Consider the following 19,163-nt stretch of genomic DNA (forward strand, 5'->3'; position numbering starts at 1 on the left):
CCCTCCCAGCTGCCAGACAACTGATCCTCTTCCCATTGCAGGCCATTGGGCATCGCCTGCCAGGCAATTAATTTTTTGTCTTCTATGAAAATTCAGGTTCTCTCTGGCCAGGATTAATGTTAGTTTTCGTCAGTGTCTCCCCTCCTCCTCTTTGTGGCTATATGGACAGGATAGTCATCCTGTGCTTCATGCTCCCTTAGGGCTCGAGCAAGGCCGGGGAGCAGAGAGTGTGCCTATTTCCCTCCTTCTTTGTATGTATGAGGCAGCCATCAGGTTTCTGAGAAGCTGTAGTAGAGTAGATGGACTAGATTTTTCTAGTACTCCTGTTCACACATTTTTGAGTACTCTGGGGATTCAGGGGAGAAAAAGGGTAGCACCATGCCTTCCTTTATTCAGTTCAGTTTGCCTCTTCTCAATTCTGAACAAAACTGCAAGAATCTCTTATGATTTTTTTCTAGACCAAGAACCAAATAGGCAGGAACTCAAGGCCCCTTCTTAAAGACAGCTGTATTGAATAACTAATGTCCAAATAGCATATATGGTGGTATCTGTTTTATGATGAGCACACAAGCCACATGTTTCAAGATAATTAAATGCTAAAGTCTTTCAGTGTGTCTTGACATCCTTGTTCTTTGTTCTCTTCTGTTAACCTCAGAATTTATCATAAATAAGCCATTGGCAGTATATGCGCAATGCCTTTAGACTGGAAATGGAGTACTTAATTAAGACCTTCTATCAAATAAACTTGTTCTGCAACTGTTTGCTAACTCATGCTGTTCCATAAAACACTCAAAGCTGCTGGAACTTTGTCTGTTAGCACTGGTGGGATTGATAATGTTAATGCAGCTGAGTTGGTGGGAATATTTTAAGTCCCTGTTATACACGCAGTCCTAGAAATGAATTCTTCTGTTTGTTGTTGCATGGTAATATGCCAGCTTGAAAGCTTCCACTATCCCAGGGGTGAGCAAACTTTTTGGCCTGAGGGCCACATCAGGGTTCCAAAACTGTACGGAGGGCCGGGTAGGGAAGGCTGTGCCTCCCGAAACAGCCTGGCTATTGACCCTCCTCTCGCTGTCCCCTGACTGCCCCCCTCAAGACCTCCGACCCGTCCAACTCCCGCTTCTCCTTGTACCCTGACTGCCCTGCCCCCTGACAGGCCCCCCAGGACTCCCATGCCTATCCAACCCCCCTGTCCCCTGACCTCCCCCCTTATCATGCCACTCAGAGCAGCAGGACTGGCAGCCCCGCTGCCCAGAGCTCTGGCAGCATGGCAAGCTGAGGCTGAAGGAGGAGGGGGGACAGCAGGGGAGGGGCTGGGGGCTAGCCTCCCTGGCCAGGAGCTCAAGGGCTAGGCAGAATGGTCACGTGGGCCGGATGTGGTCCATGGGCGGTAGTTTGCCCACCTCTGCACTATCCACTCTTTAACTATTTTCTTTGAGCTTCCAGTGTTATGTCTAATGCTTCACCAGCAATAAATTCATTTAATATCATAAAATTCAGTCTTCAGGCATGTCCTGATAAGCATCAGCCAGAAGGGAAGGGATATGACTGTTTTCATAATGTACCATCAACTCTGAGTGGCAGTTGCTATTAGTAACATCAAGCAATGATAATTTGCAGGGTTTCTGGAAACTCTTGATTTCTGCTTATATTGATGAGTTAAAGATGTCTTTCTAATGGCTTACATCAGGAATGAACTAGACCTTTGGACATTACAATAATATATTTTTTAAAGACTATACAGCTTGCATCAAAATAGTGATCCATACTTAACTGTACAGATCCCACGTACTTAGTGTCCTCACTGCAATGCTGTAAGAACAAGCTTTCTTTCTTTTTCCATATCTTTACTAGAGCTTGTACATTATTTCTCTTCCTACTGAATAATTGTTGGTTGGTTCACCTTGCTACTACACTAATTTCTCAGCGTTCTTCTACATTAAGGTGCTATCTTCTCTGAAGTAAGCTTACCTTATGCTGTCATACTATATGCTTTGTAGTTGCAGTTGAAGAAAGGATCTGTAATCTCAACACGGGAGGCTCTGAAGGAGAAGGTACGACTTCTGTGGAATAGACTGCGCTGGCCAGTAGAGAAGCAGGAACAATGTAAAATGAATATTAAAGGCTCCATTACTCAAGAAGTTACCATGGTAAGACAATATTTTTCATCAAACTATTTCCACTGCCTGCCTTCTTACAGAAACTATTTTAGGTTTTTCTTTAAATAGACAAGCTTTGTCACAAAATCCAACTACATAAGAAATGCAAGGTTTACATTGAGAACTCGCTTTGCGGGAAGGCAAACTCTTATGTATATTCAGATTCCCCTTAAAGTAGTATTTTTGCTGGCAATTGAACTTGAATTACTTTTGCTTTCAAGTTGAGCTTAAATTGCTAAACTGGATGTCTTGTACTAGTTTGTTCAACTGGTTTCCTAGTTAGTGACAGAATTTCAGATTGTACATTGATTATTTCTGCCAAGATGTTTCATACTCAAAATGTTTATATGCTGAAAAAGGCAAGTCCATAGTGTGAACGCAAATTTGAACATGAAATAGGATAATAAAAGCCCATGCTACGTTTATAGTCTGCACCACTTTCTGATATATTGAACTTCTCCAAGTTAAAAATGCTGACCTATTTCAACAAGTTATACTCATCGCTTTGAAGTGACTTAAAGCACACATCTCACCCACATAAGTGGTTTTAAAGATCCTACCCTTTGGTTCCTAAATGTAGGGGATGCCTTGCCTTGTCACAGTGCTCACCAGGCATCACAAGCTGTTTAGTTTAATGTGTGATAGCTCATTCAGAATATGTTGGTATGTACTGACCATTAGTTGAATCTTGAAATCTCATGTCAGTTTTTGTAACAGCTAATGTTATTAAGACCTTGAGTGGTGGAGAGATCACTTAATCAAAACTCTGGATGTTGCATAAATGTTACTGGTTGTGGTAAGTGTTCTCTGAATAGAAATTAAGTAGATACCAATAGGGCATCTTGGATTCAAAGAGGGCATCACTTTCTTCTAGAGGCAGAAACAGGTCTCTGGATTATTTATTATATGGAAATATACCTATCTCATAGAACTGGAAGAGACCTTGAAAGGTCATAGAGTCCTGTCGCTTGCCTTCAAAGCTGGACCAAGTACCATCTCTGACAGATTTTTGCCCTAGATCCCTAAATGGCCCCCTCAAGGATTGAGCTCACAACCTTGGGTTTAGCAGGCCCATGCTCAAACCACTAAGCTATCCCTACTCCAATATAATAGAACATATATGGATTCCATTACTGATCAGACAACATAATGGAAGAACAATACAAATTATGTAGAGAAATCTATTAAGCCATACTATTTTTTCTTTTATTCTGAAGTGCAGTTATACTCTGAAAATTAACAGATGTCATTAGGCTCTTACTCATTTATCCTATTTCCATGTCTTTTATAATCAGTGCGCTTAATTTACTATTTAAGCATACATTTATTTTAACTGGCAGCATGACAAGGGGCCTCTGATCAGCATCAGAATTTAGCTAATTTAATTGATGATGCAAGAGGTAAACGGGAACATGTCTTATTCTTCTATGGCTGCATGGACTGTCTACTAAGACTCTCCTCTCAATATGTAAATATAAGACAAGTGCCATTTTTATGATTGGAATTGCAATATCTAAATCCTATTCATTCAGTTTATGGAGCAACTCCCACTCCTCTTACTCAAGCTAGTAGTCAGTTTATTAGAACCAAAATACCACATAAAGCAGAATTGTTACTCAGTTGGGTTGCTTAAACTTCAGTTATAGCCCCTAAAAGGCCTCAACCACGTCAAGACCCTGTTGTGCAAATTGACCCATGTGATTGGATAGAAGCTTCTTATTAAACGTGGAAGCTGTGGTCTCAGTATTTCAGGAAATCAGGCCACTTAAGTCTAACATTAAGCACACAAATTTGAACACATTCTAGTGGACAGTGAAATATTTAAAACAGCATTAGACTGGATCAGGGCAAATGCAGAAAAAAGTAAATCACACTGGGAGGAAACCTGAAGGCTCTGACTAAGAAGTGTGTGCACCACTCCCTGTTACAATCTATAGGCAGCAGAGGTGTTCTCGGTCCAGGATAATTAAATTGCTCTAATGTCAAATTCAAAGTGCAAACACCACAAGAGGCCAAAAATCTTGGTCAGTGACTTTTTGCACAAATCTCTTGATACATCAGAAAAGCACCAAATGTTAATTGTAAGCAATACAAGTTGTGAGTCAAGAGAACTAGGTGTCATTAGCAGGAAGTCTGGCTCTATGAAGCAATAAAGACCAGATTATAGGCAATACTAACTTGTCAAAGACATGGCAACAAGGCTCCAATGTTAATCCCGCCATATATTCAGAGTACTTAACTCTGCTAGAGTAAAGTAATAACCAGAGCAGGAAGAGTTGCAGCTAAACCAGTGGCTCCTCTCTTAAGCGCTTACTTGGGTCAGGATAATTTTAGACCTGGTAACCCTCAGCAGTCCATGCCTCGCAGTAATAATGTAAACACTGCTCTAGGAGGCTTAGTTTACATAGATATTGGAGAGAGTAACTTTTACCTCATTTGTGCTCTGCTGTATCTCTTAAGAGCTTCTTGTTTAATATGTTTCAAGCAGTCCAGTAATCAATGCCTCGTGTCACCAAAGCTTTATGGCCTCTGTGTGTTGATGTGACGAAACCATGCCTCCCACTTGACTGACTGGGTGTAGACACTTGCCTGAACTTGATTACTATTTCAAGTTTGTCCTATTTTAGTCATTCAGGTTCTTTCTGCAATACTGACTTTATAAGGTTATTTTATTTTCCTTTTAACTTGATAAGTGTATTGCTAATCACTATTGTGCAATGTACTACAGTATCCAGAACACTAAAGGCTCAAAGGCTATGCTGCTGTGTTAAAACAAACAGCGTGAAGCTATCCTACGAGTAAGAGTGCTAAAAATGTTATGAAGATGCATTGTTGGCCTTAATGCAATGTATTACATTATTTTAAATAACTTTCTCCATTAGTGGGAAGAAGAGCTGCTGCGTCTGGAGGAACTGAAGAAAGAAAACTTGAAGGGAGTGATTGGAAAAGTCAGACAGGAGCTTGACCTTTACTGGGAAAAATGTTTGTATAGCACAGAACAGAAATCAGCCTTTCATCCATATTATGATGGTAAATCGTCACTCCGACCTGCCTCTTCCATTACATGTGCAAGGATTGATTGATGTAGACTTGAAGGCCAGAATGGACTATCATGATCATCTAGTGTGACCTTGCATATTGCAGGGCACAGAACCTTACCCACCCATTTCTGTAATAGCCTCAAATTTCTGGCAAGTTACTTAAGTCCTCAAATAATGATTTAAAGAATTCAAGTTTCAGAGAATCCACCATTTACACTAGCTCAAATCAGCAAGTGATCCATGCTGCAGTGGAAGACGAAAAATCTTGAGGGTTGCTGCCAATCTGACCTGAGGAAAAATTCCTTCCCAATCCCAAATATGATGATTAGTTAGACCCTGAGCATGTAGATGAGACCCCCCCAGCCAGACATCTGGGACTTAATTCAGAGACTATCCCATCTTTGCCTGTTGGAGATATTTGCCAATAGCTGTCACAGATGGGCCATATGCCATTGTAGGCAACCTCCTTCATACCATCCTCTCCTTAAAAGTATCAAGCTCAATCTTGAAACAAGTTAGGTTTTTTTGCCCCATTACCGCCCTTGCAAGGCTTTTACAGGATTTCCCTCCTCTGATGGTTAGGAACCTTCATCTAATTTCAAGGCTAAATGTGTTGATGGCCAGTTTATATCTATTTCTTTTAGTTTCAACATTGGCCCTTAACTTAAATAACTCTTCTCCCTACCTGGTGTTTATCCCTCTCATGCATCTATAGTGAGCAATCATATTTACCCTCAGCCTTTGTTTTATTAGGCTGAACAAGCCAAGCTCCTTAAGCTTCCACTTGTAAGGTAGGTTTTTCCATTCCTCGGATCATCCTAGTAACCCTTCTCTCCCCCTGATTGTTTGAATTAATCTTTCTTAAATGTGGGAGACCAGAATTGCACATAGTATTCCGGATAAGGTCTCACCAGTGCCTTGTTCAATGGTAATATACTCCCCTATCTCTACTGGAAATACCTTGTGTGATGCATCCTATGATTGCATTAGCTTTTTTCATGGCTGTGTGAAAGCTTCTGTTGGCCCCCCCTTAATAGCTTACAAGCAGCTGGCCCCCCTCAATAGTTCATAAGCGGCCAGTAGGGCGGGGCAGAAGCCTCACGGACACAGTATCCTGAACTTTTGAACTATCTCTTTTCTTCTGCCTCAAAGCAGAGAAAACTTGCTTCAAACCAGTTTTTACTGAACAGATAACAGAGTGCGAGGTTTGACAACCTACCAATCAAGTGTTAACACGCAAGGGTCTTTGTCTGAATGTGTATAAAAGGTTTGTGAAATTTGTGTAAGACAGAGTTTTTTGTACCAAGGTACAAGGCTCTCCTTTCTTCTGCAGAATAAAGCATCTTTTCCTTATCCCTGTCAGGCTGTTATTGGCTCTCAACTAGGCAGACCCGATATTTTGGTAACAGCTGCATCACATTGCTTGTAGTCCTCTTGTGATAGACCAAGCAGTGCTGGAGAAATTTTTATAGTGGGAGTGCTGAGAGCCCTGGAACCAAACTGTAAACCCTGTATATAATGGAAACCACTTCAAGCCAGGGGGTGTGGCAGCACCTCTAGTTCCAGCGCCTATGGAGAGACCAATACATCCAAGACTTTCTCTGCCTCCGCTATCATTTCCAACTGATATGTCCATGGCTTATGGCAAAAATTCTTGTGGTTAGTATATGACCTTGCATTGGTAAATTTCATTTACTCCAGATTTGCCTAGAATAGTGGCCGTGTACCATTAGCCATTTTATCAGCTGGTTTCCCTAGGTCTTTTTTTTAATACATGAAAGAAGTGTTCAGTGATACACTATTTAATAAACAGTTATTTCCTCAAACCAACCAGAATAAGTGTCTTCATACTCTAGTTTTATAAGCCATATTACTCCAGAGTTCACTGTAACAAGCAGATGGGGTGCTAGGGATTATATCCTCATTAACCCGCTGGAAAACAGCAAAAAAACAAAGCAGGATAGCCCTGAAACAGTGGACTTTTGGAATTAAAAAATTCTATTTATTGGAGAGAGAGGTGCTACTTGGAACTGGGCCTAGAGTCACAGACCTTGGCAGGGTTTTGGATTAGCAACAAAACCTGAGGAGTTCTTCTAGGTAAATCCTTAAAGGGTTCACTTAAATGCATTGCTAAATTACTTACATTACTAGAGCTTTGATGTCCACTATGCAACTGGTATTGAAAAGCTCAAATCACATCTGTTCTGTATGGGAGTAACTTTGCAGAAATATGTTATTCCACAAATAATGAATAAACTAATTTTTTTCAAATCCAGATAACTTTACAGAAGATTTGTTGAACCAACATGATGAGGAAGTTATGAAAATGAAACTCCTTTATGAGAAAAACAAGGCTTTATATGATGGCATTGCTAAATGGGAAGCTACCTGGAAACAGTTCATGGAGTTGGAGGTACCAGTTACTGAAAATTAGTTTTACATTAAGGCCTTTCTTGAGCAAGGGTATTGGTGCCACTAAGTGGAAGAATTGTGTACTGCAACTTCAATCGATGGGGCACAATTTCTAAAGAGCAGTGGCCTGATGATAAACAACATCAGCAGAAAAAGTCTATTGGGTTGGGGAAAAGGCTTTTGGGGTTGGAAAATCAGGTCAAGTAAATGTACAAAATCTGAACAGCTACAAGTGACTGTTCATAATAACTTTCAGAGGGAGTCTAAATAGAATTCCCATTAAAGATGGGGAATCTTGGGGGATAGCATTTCACTTAGTGAGATTTAGCTTTTGACTTCACGATATCAAAATAACTCCATGGTATGTCAGTTGTAGGTCCTATTTAACTAATCTGAGAAATCTTAATTGTTTCATGGTGCACTTAAGAATCTTTCTTCATTATGCTGAATATATTTTAATTTTTTTCCTAAAGAGGGCAAGTGCTGTCAATTAATATTGCTATTAAAAGACCTTTTCTCCTTTAATTTTTCTCTCATTACTCATTGAGGCAGCATGTTGCCACTTACAGCCATCTGGGCTCAAACAATTTCCAAGCACCTTTGTCTCATGTTGATGTAAATACTGTGTTTTAATGCTGAGGAAATAGCTTTAATTCTTTTGTAGCAGACTAAATGATGACTCACAAGTCATCATTGATGATCTCTTCAGAGAAAGGAGATATTTTGCTGATCATTCCTGAAATAATGGATTGAATAAGTGAAACTTCCCTGGCCCTGAGTACAGAATAGCCTGTTCTGTGGGAAATGTAATGAATTATATTACTACTTGGTGTTGCTCTCGAAGGCCCTTTGCCATTCTGGAAGGGAAAAAAAAAAGGTTTGAAGTATATGTTCACATTTCAATAAATTATAAATCATAAATAAAAATCATAAATTTATTTTGTTCAGAAAAAATCCACAAATCCAAACAGATTAGTTAACAGAGGTGGCACTCTATTGAAAGAAGAGAGAGAACGCTCAAAGATCCACAAGCTGTTAACAAAGGTAAGCCCTACCACAGCTGGCATGTATGCACTCTTGAAATTGAGTTAAAATTCAGTCGTTTCAATAGTATATAGGCAAACTTGTCTGAGTTGATGGAACATAATATGCTATTGTTATAGCTCTCTCTTAGTAGGCTGGATGCCGAGTCAGTTCATTTGCCATGTGATAGATCTCATTTCCATAACAGTCCAGAAATGATTATGCTTAAGGGATAGAAACTGAATTAAATACAATTCCTTCTAATGATGTTGATCCACTTTTGTGGTGATGGTCACCCTTAAACATACTTAAATGTGAACAAACTTTATTATTTAATGCTTAGACACCCTTTTTAGATGCTTAAAAAAACCCACTCAGCAGCCTACATGGGAGTGTCAGCCTTCAACCTGTAAACTGCGTGCACAATACTAAATGCCTGTTCAAGGAGTCAAGATGGGTGTAAATTAAATGTCATTTTGCTGGGTAACACTTTATAAAACATCTGTCTTGAACTACTGAAACTTCTGATGCTCATCCTCAGTCTGTCTGATATGCAGCACCTACATTCATGCTCTGGCAATGTCTAGTCCTTCATTTACCTTGAATGGTTCCAGGTCTTTCTCCACTTCATATTTCTTGGTGTTTTTTTAGCTAGTACAATATAAGGCAAATGAAAAGGCCTGGAACTGTGCTTTTAGCCTCACAGTGAGGCAGGACTTGAAATACTTTAAAAGGATATAGTCAGCATGTTTCTGAGTATTACACCTACTAGTTCTACAAGCCATACTTAACATTAATATAATTAAAATATTTGAGAAAAATCTGTTTAGTTTTGTTCAATTGTTAAGCATTTGAACAAAGCTAAACAGTACTGTGTTTGCTTAAATCTCTGTCAATTTGTAGTTTTACAATCACAACTATTTTAGAAGTATTTCTCTTTCTACCCGCTGTGTGACAGTTGCACATAGCTGCACATAGTTATATAGGTGTATACCACACTGCAGGTGGAAAGAAAAATACTTCTAAAATAGTAGTGATTGTAAAACTATCAATTGACAGTTTTAAGAAAGTGCAGTACCTGAAGGAACCTGTTTCTACCTCTCTGAAGCTAACCAGTCCTCAAGCTGACTGTCCTAAGCTGATCAAATGGATAATGAAATACAGACAAACTACCTTTTTTTTTCATTTGCAAACTTAGTTGGGAGAAGATCTGAAAAGGAGCATTGAAAGCTGGGAGAAAGAACAAGGCTGCAACTTCCTGATCAAAGGTCAAAGGTTCCTGGATTACATGGCAAATCAGTGGGAACAGCACAAACTTAAAAAGGAACAAGAGAGAGTGAGTTTGTTTTTTCTTAAAAGTAGACAAGGAATTGGTGTTATGCTACAGTAGAACCTCAGCATTACAAACATCAGAGTTATGAACTGACAGGTCAACCACATGACTCATTTGGAACCAGAAGTATGCAATCAGGCAGCAGCAGAGACTAAAAAGCACCAACATACTACAGTACTGTGATAAATGTAAATTACTAAAAAGATGTAGGGAAAGGGGTTTTGTTTTTGTTTTTTTTAAGGTTTGACAAGGTAAGGAAACTGTTTCTGTGCTTGTTTCATTTAAATAGAATTAAAAGCAGAATTTTTCTTCTGCATAAGTAAAATTTCAAAGCTATGTTATGTCAATGTTCCTTTGTAAACCTTTGGAAGAACAACCACAACGTTTTGTTCAGAGTTATAATCTCCATTCCCGAGGTGTTCATAACTTTGAGGTGTACTTTCAATTAATTTTAACATAATTCTTCATACTGGCTATCTCCAAAGACCTGGTCTTCATGAAGTAATAAGTGATGGAGGGGCTTTGGTGGGGTAACATCTAGCCAAATACAGTGTGACAGGCAAACATTTGTGTGAATAGCATGCTGTTGGTGCTGTTAGAATACAAACTATGCACACCCTCGCACCCTTGAATGTTTAAGTTAGACCTCTTGATGGGAAATGTGGACCCTAGGGTACTGGGAGTTTCTGCTGCTACCCTGTTGGCTTCAGACCAACAGGTTATTTGAAAAGCCCCTTGTTTAACTGTGCAGCAGCTTTGTAATCAATTGCTGTTAAGGGGTTCAAGTCATTGACGAATGTGATCCAATTGTTAAGTGAAAAATTAGGGTAGGATTTTCAATAGATCTTCTCTCATTGAAGTCAATCACATGCCTTTTTGCCTCAGCTGATTTGTCAACACAAAACTGGTTAGCAATGTACCTAGTAGCAGTCTGGGGTATCCAGCTTCCAAACAGCTATAGCAACCTGCTGCTGGACCAATGTGGCCTCCTTCATACAGGTATCCTGACTATGGAGGAACAGGGAAAGCTGCTCCAAGCTCTAGAAAGGTCACTTTCTTCACATGAAAGTTCTGCACCCACTGCTGGTCATTCCAGATCTGTGATCCCAACAGTCGTTTTTTGTGGCTGTAAAGCAGAAGCACCGGTCTACATGGGGACATCAACAGATATATTTAGTCACAAGCAGTACTAGCCAATTGGATTCTGCCACATTTGTATTGTTATCCTCTACCAGGTGCATTTCGTGGGTCTGAAAATGTTGCCAGATTGTCCACCAGCGTCTAATGGATGTTCTGCCTACTTCCTGACAGGAGTGAAAGCACAAGCAAGACAAGTTTTTCAAATAGTGCCTCATTTTCATGTTGCTGGCTCCAGTTGCTGAGTGTGTGCACAGCCCAAAAATGCTCAGCTGGATGTGGTAGTGTGCTGCAACAACTTCTAGTAGTGCCACATGGGATGGACAGTCAAGTTTTTTTCCATAGTGCACCATGAACCAAGGGCCAGAGCAGCTACAGCTGAGGAAGGTGCTAAGAAGCCTGAGTTAGGCTGGTTTGACTTGACTCTACATAGTGCATTATGGGTGTGTGACTGTGCATGTGTGTTCAGAGTCTCAGAAATTATAAACCAAGGGTGAGTAATCAATGTGAGTAGTCCAGGTCAGACTTAGAAACATCGAGCCTAGGGGGTCAAGTCCCACAGACTTATGCTGACATTACTGTGCAGACGTAGTCAAGTCATAATTGGAAAATTTTATTGAGTTAGTACACTTCTTTAATATACCTACCAGTGAAATAAAATTCAAGTCTTTTGTATTGTGCAGTTGACGAAGAAGGAAGATTCTGCAGTTCTGAAAACACCCATGAAAAGGCTTGCTGGCTCAACCACTCAAACTCCCCTTAAGACAAGGAAGGCAAGTATATAGTCTTTTGAAACATACAGTAGAATCTCAGAGTTACAAACACCAGAGTTACGAACTGAGCAGTCAACCATGTACCTCATTTGGAACCAGAAATGCACAATCAGATAGCAGCAGAGACTTAGCTGTACAGAAAAAGCAAATACAGTACAGTACTGTGTTAAACATAAACTGTTTTAACAAAAGGGGCGGGGGGGAATTTGGTAAGGTAAGGAAGCTGTTTCTGTGCTTGTTTCATTTAAATTAAGATGGTTAAAAGCAGCATTTTTTTCCTGCATAGTAAAGTTTCAAAGCTATATTAAATCACTGTTCAGTTGTAAACTTTTAAAAGAACAAACAAGATTTTGTTCAGAGTTACAAACATTTGAGTTACAAACAACCTCCATTCCTGAGATGTTGGTAACTGAACAAAATCTTATGTTTGTACTTTTAAAAGTTTACAGCTGAACAGTGACTTAATACAGCTTTGAAACTTTACTATCCAGGAAAAAAATGCTGCTTTTAATTTAAATAAAACAAGCACAAACAGTTTCCTTACCTTGTCAAATCTGAGGTTCTACATCAGGGGTTGGCAACCTTTCAGAAGCGGTGTGCCGAGTCTTCATTTATTCACCCTAATTTAAGGTTTCGCTGCCAGTAATACATGTTAACATTTTTAGAAGATCTCTTTCTATAAGTCTATAATACATACCTAAACTAGTGTTGTATGTAAAATAAATAAGGTTTTTTAAATGTTTAAGACACTTGATTTAAAATTAAATTAAAATGCAGAGCTCCCCAGACTGGTGGCTAGGACCTGGGCAGTGAGAGTGCCACTGAAAATCAGCTCACGTGCCACCTTCGGCACCAGTGCCAAAGGTTGCCTACCCCTGTTCTACATTATAGAGACAATGACAAATATCCATAGGAAAAGGGGTATTATGGGTTCTTCTTCGAGTGCTTGCTCATATCCATTCCAGTTAGGTGTGTGCGCGCCGCATGCACTTTCGTCGGAAGATTTTTACCCTAGCAACACTTGGTGGGTCGGCTGGGCACCCCCTGGAGTGGTGCCGCTATGGCGCAGGATATATACCCCTGCTGACCCAGCCACCTCTCAGTCCCTTGTCGGTCATTGGAACAGTGGAGCGCAGCTTAGCTGACCTCCACTTCCCTAGCTACTTGTAGTTCTTGTGTATATAGTTATAATCCTTTTATATATATATTTATATAGTTATACGTTTTTTCTTTACTAGCATAATTAGTTTAGTAATAGTTAGTGGGATTTGGGGAGTAGCCCCTACCCCGCACCTGGTGCCAGAGCCCATGCCCGGCTCACCGGGTTTTAAACCGTGCTCGGCCTGCCACAAGTGGAGCGCAGCTTAGCTGACCTCCACTTCCCTAGCTACTTGTAGTTCTTGTGTATATAGTTATAATCCTTTTATATATATATTTATATAGTTATACGTTTTTTCTTTACTAGCATAGTTAGTTTAGTAATAGTTAGTGGGATTCGGGGAGTAGCCCCTACCCCGCATCTGGTGCCAGAGCCCATGCCCGGCTCACCGGGTTTTAAACCGTGCTCGGCCTGCCACAAGTGGAGCGCAGCTTAGCTGACCTCCACTTCCCTAGCTACTTGTAGTTCTTGTGTATATAGTTATAATCCTTTTATATATATATTTATATAGTTATACGTTTTTTCTTTACTAGCATAGTTAGTTTAGTAATAGTTAGTGGGATTCGGGGAGTAGCCCCTACCCCGCATCTGGTGCCAGAGCCCATGCCCGGCTCACCGGGTTTTAAACCGTGCTCGGCCTGCCACAAGTTTGAAGTGCCTCGGGGAATCACACTTGACAGCTAAGTGCCCCATTTGCAAGGCTTTTAAGCCGAGAACAAAAAGGAGCGGGACTTTCACTTACCCCTCCGCCTTTGGCACCGAGCGATGATCAATCGGCGGGCAGAAGCGCGTCCTTGGCGCTGCATCGTGCCGGTACTGCCAAGGCGTTTCGGCACCAGCCGTCGCCGGCACCGAAGTCGACTCGGCACCGCTCCCTCTCTCCGAAGTCGAGAGAGCCTACGACTCCTCCTGCCAGTGCCTGACGACTCCCCGGCACGCGCTGTGGTTGAGCTCCCTGCTCCTGCTGATTCCGTGCCACCTGCACCGCAGCCAGAGAGCTCGTCTAAGTCGGATCACCCGGCGCCGACGCCTGCAGAGGCACCGATGACGTCGGCACCGTCGATTACGGTCCCACAGGGCCATCGAATCCAGTGCCTGACGGCTCCCCGGCACGCGCCGTGGTTGAGCTTACTGTTCCCTCCACGCCGGAGACATTCCCAACGGTGAGGGATCTCATTTCCATGACAGTCGATGCTGCCTGAACCCCCACACCGCCGGTGCGGGTAATACAGTCTCTTGGCAAGCCTCCCTTGATATGACCATCCACTGTCGGCACAGCAGAGTGGCACCGTTCATGATCACGGTCTCGCAGACGCTTCAGGTCCTGTCGGCACTCCTGCTCCTGACACGACTTGGAGTCCCGGTGCTGTTCTCCTCCTCGGTACCGGTCGCAATCGCTGCACCGGTCGGTATCCCGTTCGCCGACCTGCTATTCTCGGCACCGTTCCAGCTCCTGTCACCACTACAGGCACCGTGACTCCTGTAGCCGCTCCTGACGTGGAGCCTCGCGATCTCGGTCGACCTCCTGGCACCGCTCTGGTCGCAGGTCTGGATCTCATTCCAGGTACCGGTACGCCTCCCGGTACCGGTCCCCGGTGCCGAGTTGGGCAAGGTCCAATAGAGTCAGAAACTCTGCCCATGGGTTTTCAGCACTTCCATGGCCATCCAGACACGCATCAGTATCATCCCACACGGACAGCCCTTATGCTCAGGACTGCGATTCTGATGTGCTCACCAACAACCTGAGAGCCCATCAGGACCTCCTAAGGAGGGTAGCACTCCATATGGACCTCCAGGTGGAGGAGGTCCCGGAGGTAGAGGACCCGATGGGCATTCTATCAGCGGTTGCCCCACTAGAGGGGCCCTACCCATTTATTCGGACCATCCAGGTGAATGCCAATACTATGTGGCAGTCCCCAGCCTCTATCCCTCCGGCGGCCAGAGGAGTCGAGCGTAAATATATGGTGCCCTCTAAGGGATACAACTACTTGTATGTCCGTCCTCCTCCCTGCTCACTAGTCGTTCAGTCCGTTAAGGAGTGGGAACTGCATGGCCAGCAGGCGCCAGCCCCGAAATCGAAGGAGGCTAGGTGAATGAACCTACTCGGCCGCAAGGTGTACTCTGCAGGGGCCTTACAGCTTTGGGTGGCAAATCAACAAGCCTTGCTTAGCCGCTATAATTATAACACCTGGGTGGCAGTAGTTAAGTTTATGGAGCTTCTCCCTCAAGACTCCTGCCAAGAGTTCGCTGCCCTCTTGGAGGAAGGGAAAAGGGTGGCCAGAGCTTCCCTCCAGGCCTCGTTGGATGCAGTAGACTCAGCAGCCAGGACTCTGGCCTCGGGTGTTGCCATGAGGCGCATCTCATGGCTTCAGGTTTCAAACCTCCGGCCGGAGCTGCAGTATACCATTCAGGACTTACCATTTGATGGTAAAGGCCTCTTCGCGGCAAAGACAGCCCCAGGCTGCAAAGCCTGAAGGACAACAGAGTCCTAATGCACTCTCTCAGTGTGCATACGCCGGCAACCAAATGCAGGCCTTTCCGTCCCCAGCCACACTGCCGTACTCTGTGCCTAGCCAGAGACAGGACTTTGGCAGACGGCATGGCCGAGATGATCGCAAACGACCGTCAGGACCCCTAGAGGGCCAAGATCAAGGTCCCTCACAATCACCACTGGGACCAAAGACGAACTTTCGAAGGTGCCCCCAAGGGCGGCGTACCAGTCACAGGCCGGGATCCCACTCCTACTTTCTCCTGGCGTGGTCCCAGTTAACTTCAGATTGCTGGGTCTTACGCACGGTGGAGTATGGGTACCACCTCCAATTTGTTCCAACCCTGTCCCCCTTCAGGGACCCCTCTCACGAGCAATTCATCTTACAAGAGGTGCAGACGCTGATGGACGAAAGGGGCAAGGGGTTTTACTCTCGTTATGCCCTAATCCCCAACTCAAATGGAGGTCTCAGACCTATCCTAGACCTGCGAGGACTCAACCAGTTTATGATAAGGTTGAAGTTCCGCATGGTATCCCTGGGAGCCATTATCCCGTCCTTGGATCCTGGAGACTAGTATGCCGCCCTCGATATGAAGGACGCGTACTTTCACATCGCCATCTTCCCTCCGCAGAGGAGATACCTCCGCTTTCTAGCCAACCGTCAGTACTTCCAGTTTACGGTCCTGCTGTTTGGCCTTTCTGCAGCCCCACGGGTATTGACCAAGTGTATGGCCGTAGTCGCCACCTACCTTCGCCGACATCAGATATGCGTTTTTCCGTATTTGGATGATTGGCTTATCCGAGGAGACTCCGAGACACAAATCACTCAGCATGTGGGCATCGTCAAGGACCTATTCACACGTCTAGGTCTGATGATTACTATAGAACAATCCACTCTGGTTCCCATGCAGAGGTTAGACTTCATAGGAGCTATCCTGGACTCCAACGTAGCCGGAGCCTGCTTACCACAGCCGCGGTTTCAGGCAATGGCAACAATCATCCGAGGTCTGCAGACTTTCCCAATGACCTCGGCTCGCACTTGTCTCGGTCTCCTGGGTCCCATGGCTGCCTGCAAGTTTGTAACCAAACACGCCAAGCTCCGCCTCCGTCCTCTCCAAGTTTGGCTCAACTCGGCATACCACCCAGACAGACACCCAATGGTCACGATAGTCACCATTCCCTTGAGCACCCTAGGCTCCCTAAAATGGTGGCTAACTCCCTCCCTGGTGTGGGCAGGGATGCCGTTCCATCCGCCCCAGCCCTCACTGTCCCTGACGACGGACGCGTCATCTCTCGGCTCGGGTGCTCACCTTGGTCTCCTTCGAGCTTAAGGCCTTTGGTCTTCTCAGGAGCTGGCATTCCACATCAATGTCCAAAAATGAGAGCAGTCCGCCTGGTGTGCCAGGGGTTCCAGCAGCAGCTGCGAGGCCGTGGTGTCTCAGTGTTTACAGCCAAAACAACAGCCATGTGCCACATAAACAACCAGGGAGGGACATGGTCCTCCCCCTTTTGCCAGGAGGCCATCCATCTCTGGGTCTTTTGCATAGCCCACTCGATTAAATCTGGTGACATTCTTTCCCCCAGGCGTTCAGAATGCCTTGGTGCTTCGACTCAGCAGGTCTTTCTGTCTCACGAGTAGTCGCTCTGCCCTGATGTGATGCATTCTTTTTTCCAGAAGTGGAGACTTTTCCCCACATAGACCTGTTTGCTTACCGCGAGAGCAGGAAATGCCAGATGTTCTGCTCCTTCCAAGGTCTCTCCCTGGGATTGATCTCGGACGCTTTCCTGATGCAGTGGAAGGGCCAACTCCTTTATGCCTTCCCACTGTTCCCGCTGGTTCATTGGGTCCTGCTCAAACTCCGCAGGTGCAGAGTGCGCATCATCATGATCACTCCAGCGTGGTCCAGGCAGCACTGATACACCACGTTGCTCGACCTGTCAATAGCCAACCCAATTACCCTGCCACTCCACCCAGACCTCATAACTCAGGACCACGGCAGGCTTCGCCACCCGGACTGCAGTCTCTTCACCTCACAGTGTGGCTGCTGTGTGACTAAACCGGGGTAGCAGGAAGCCTTCCACCAGGTCAACGTACCTGGCCGAGTGGAAGCGTTTCTCCTACAGGTGCGAAACGCTTGATCTTACTCCTGCTGAGGTCTCAATCCCCTCTATTTGGCCTACCTCTGGCCTACAACAGCAGGGCCTAGCGGTGTCATCGCTGAGGGTACACTTGGCAGTCATCTCTACCTTCCACCCAGGCTAAGGTGGTCGTTCTGTGTTCTCACACTCTATGAGTTTGAGGTTCCTCAAGGGCTTGGAGCGCTTACACCCTCAAGTACGCCGCCCAGCCCCAACCTGGGACCTCAACCTGGTTTTAACCAGGCTTATGTCTCCCGCATTCAAGCCGTTATCGACCTGCTCGCTGCTATACCCGTCTTGGAAGACAGCTTTCCTCGTGGCCATTACATCGGCCAGACGAGTCTCCGAGCTCAGGGCTCTTATGGTGGTTCCGCCGTACACTATGTTTCACAAAGATAAGGTGCAGTTACGACCACACCCAGCTTTCCTCCCTAAGGTGGTTTCGGCCTTTCATGTTACCCACACTCAACGCAATGGGAGCAACAATTGCACTCCCTGGACGTTTGTAGAGCGCTTGCATTTATATTGCGCGGACAGAACCATTTCTTAAAACGCCCCAACTCTCTGTCGCGGTAGCAGACCTAAGGAAAGGCCTACCTGTTTCCTCTCAGAGGATCTCATCTTGGGTGATGGCGTGCATCCGCACTTGTTATGATTTGGCTCATATTTCCCCAAACCACATCACTGTGCATTCTACCAGGGCTCAGGCTTCATCTGCCGCCTTGCTGGCTCGTGTACCTACCCACGAGATCTGTCACGCAGCTCCATGGTCCTTGGTCCATACCTTTGCTTCGCATTATGCTCTGGTTCTACAGTCAAGAGATGCCACAGCCTCTGGCTCAGCAGTTTTACATTCTGCCACTATTCACTCCGACCCCACCGCCTACGTAAGGCTTGGGAATCACCTAACTGGAATGGATATGAGCAAGCACTTGAAGAAGAAAAGACAGTTACTCACCTTTGTAACTGTTGTTCTTCGAGATGTGTTGCTCATATCCATTCCAAACTCACCCTCCTTCCCCTCTGTCGGAGTAGCCGGCAAGAAGGAACTGAAGGGTGGCTGGGTCGGCAGGGGTATATATCCGGCACCATAGCGGCGCCACTCCAGGGGGCGCCCAGCCGACCCACCTAGTGTTGCTAGGGTAAAAATCTTCCAATGAACGTGCATGCGGCGCGCGCACACCTAACTAGAATGGATATGAGCAACACATCTCGAAGAACAGTTACAAAGGTGAGTAACTGTCTTTTTCCCTTTTCCTGGCTTCGGCCATTAATATTTCGTGCAAATAACTTCTAGGTCAGTTCTGAATCAAATCACCTTATGTCAGCTGGTGCTCTCCCAGACAATTGTCACTTGCCTCCTTGCTTATTCTGCAAGATGAAGGAAAAAGGCACTGGCTCAAACTTTTTTCTAGTTGTTGTTAAAATTGGGTTGTTCTGTTGTAAATATAGATTCCTTTGTAATCAATGATTAATTTTAAAAAGCTGCAAAAGTATTT

At 44.3% G+C, this 19,163-nt stretch overlaps 1 protein-coding gene across 3 annotated transcripts in view; it reads left to right on the forward strand.

Annotated features, from left to right (window-relative positions):
- Positions 1 to 19,163, forward strand: part of LOC115653110 (protein regulator of cytokinesis 1-like) — a 54,968-nt gene that overhangs the window by 30,706 nt on the left and 5,099 nt on the right. For all 3 annotated transcript variants that reach the window (XM_030565846.1, XM_030565847.1, XM_030565845.1), the window contains exons 7-12: positions 2,001 to 2,150; positions 5,042 to 5,189; positions 7,477 to 7,613; positions 8,561 to 8,656; positions 9,834 to 9,971; positions 11,789 to 11,878. In XM_030565846.1, coding sequence (XP_030421706.1) covers positions 2,001 to 2,150; positions 5,042 to 5,189; positions 7,477 to 7,613; positions 8,561 to 8,656; positions 9,834 to 9,971; positions 11,789 to 11,878 — 759 coding nt within the window. The remainder of the gene's footprint in view (positions 1 to 2,000; positions 2,151 to 5,041; positions 5,190 to 7,476; positions 7,614 to 8,560; positions 8,657 to 9,833; positions 9,972 to 11,788; positions 11,879 to 19,163) is intronic.

The sequence above is a fragment of the Gopherus evgoodei genome, chromosome 6, assembly GCF_007399415.2.
Source record: "Gopherus evgoodei ecotype Sinaloan lineage chromosome 6, rGopEvg1_v1.p, whole genome shotgun sequence".
In the NCBI taxonomy this organism is placed as follows: Eukaryota; Metazoa; Chordata; order Testudines; family Testudinidae; genus Gopherus; species Gopherus evgoodei.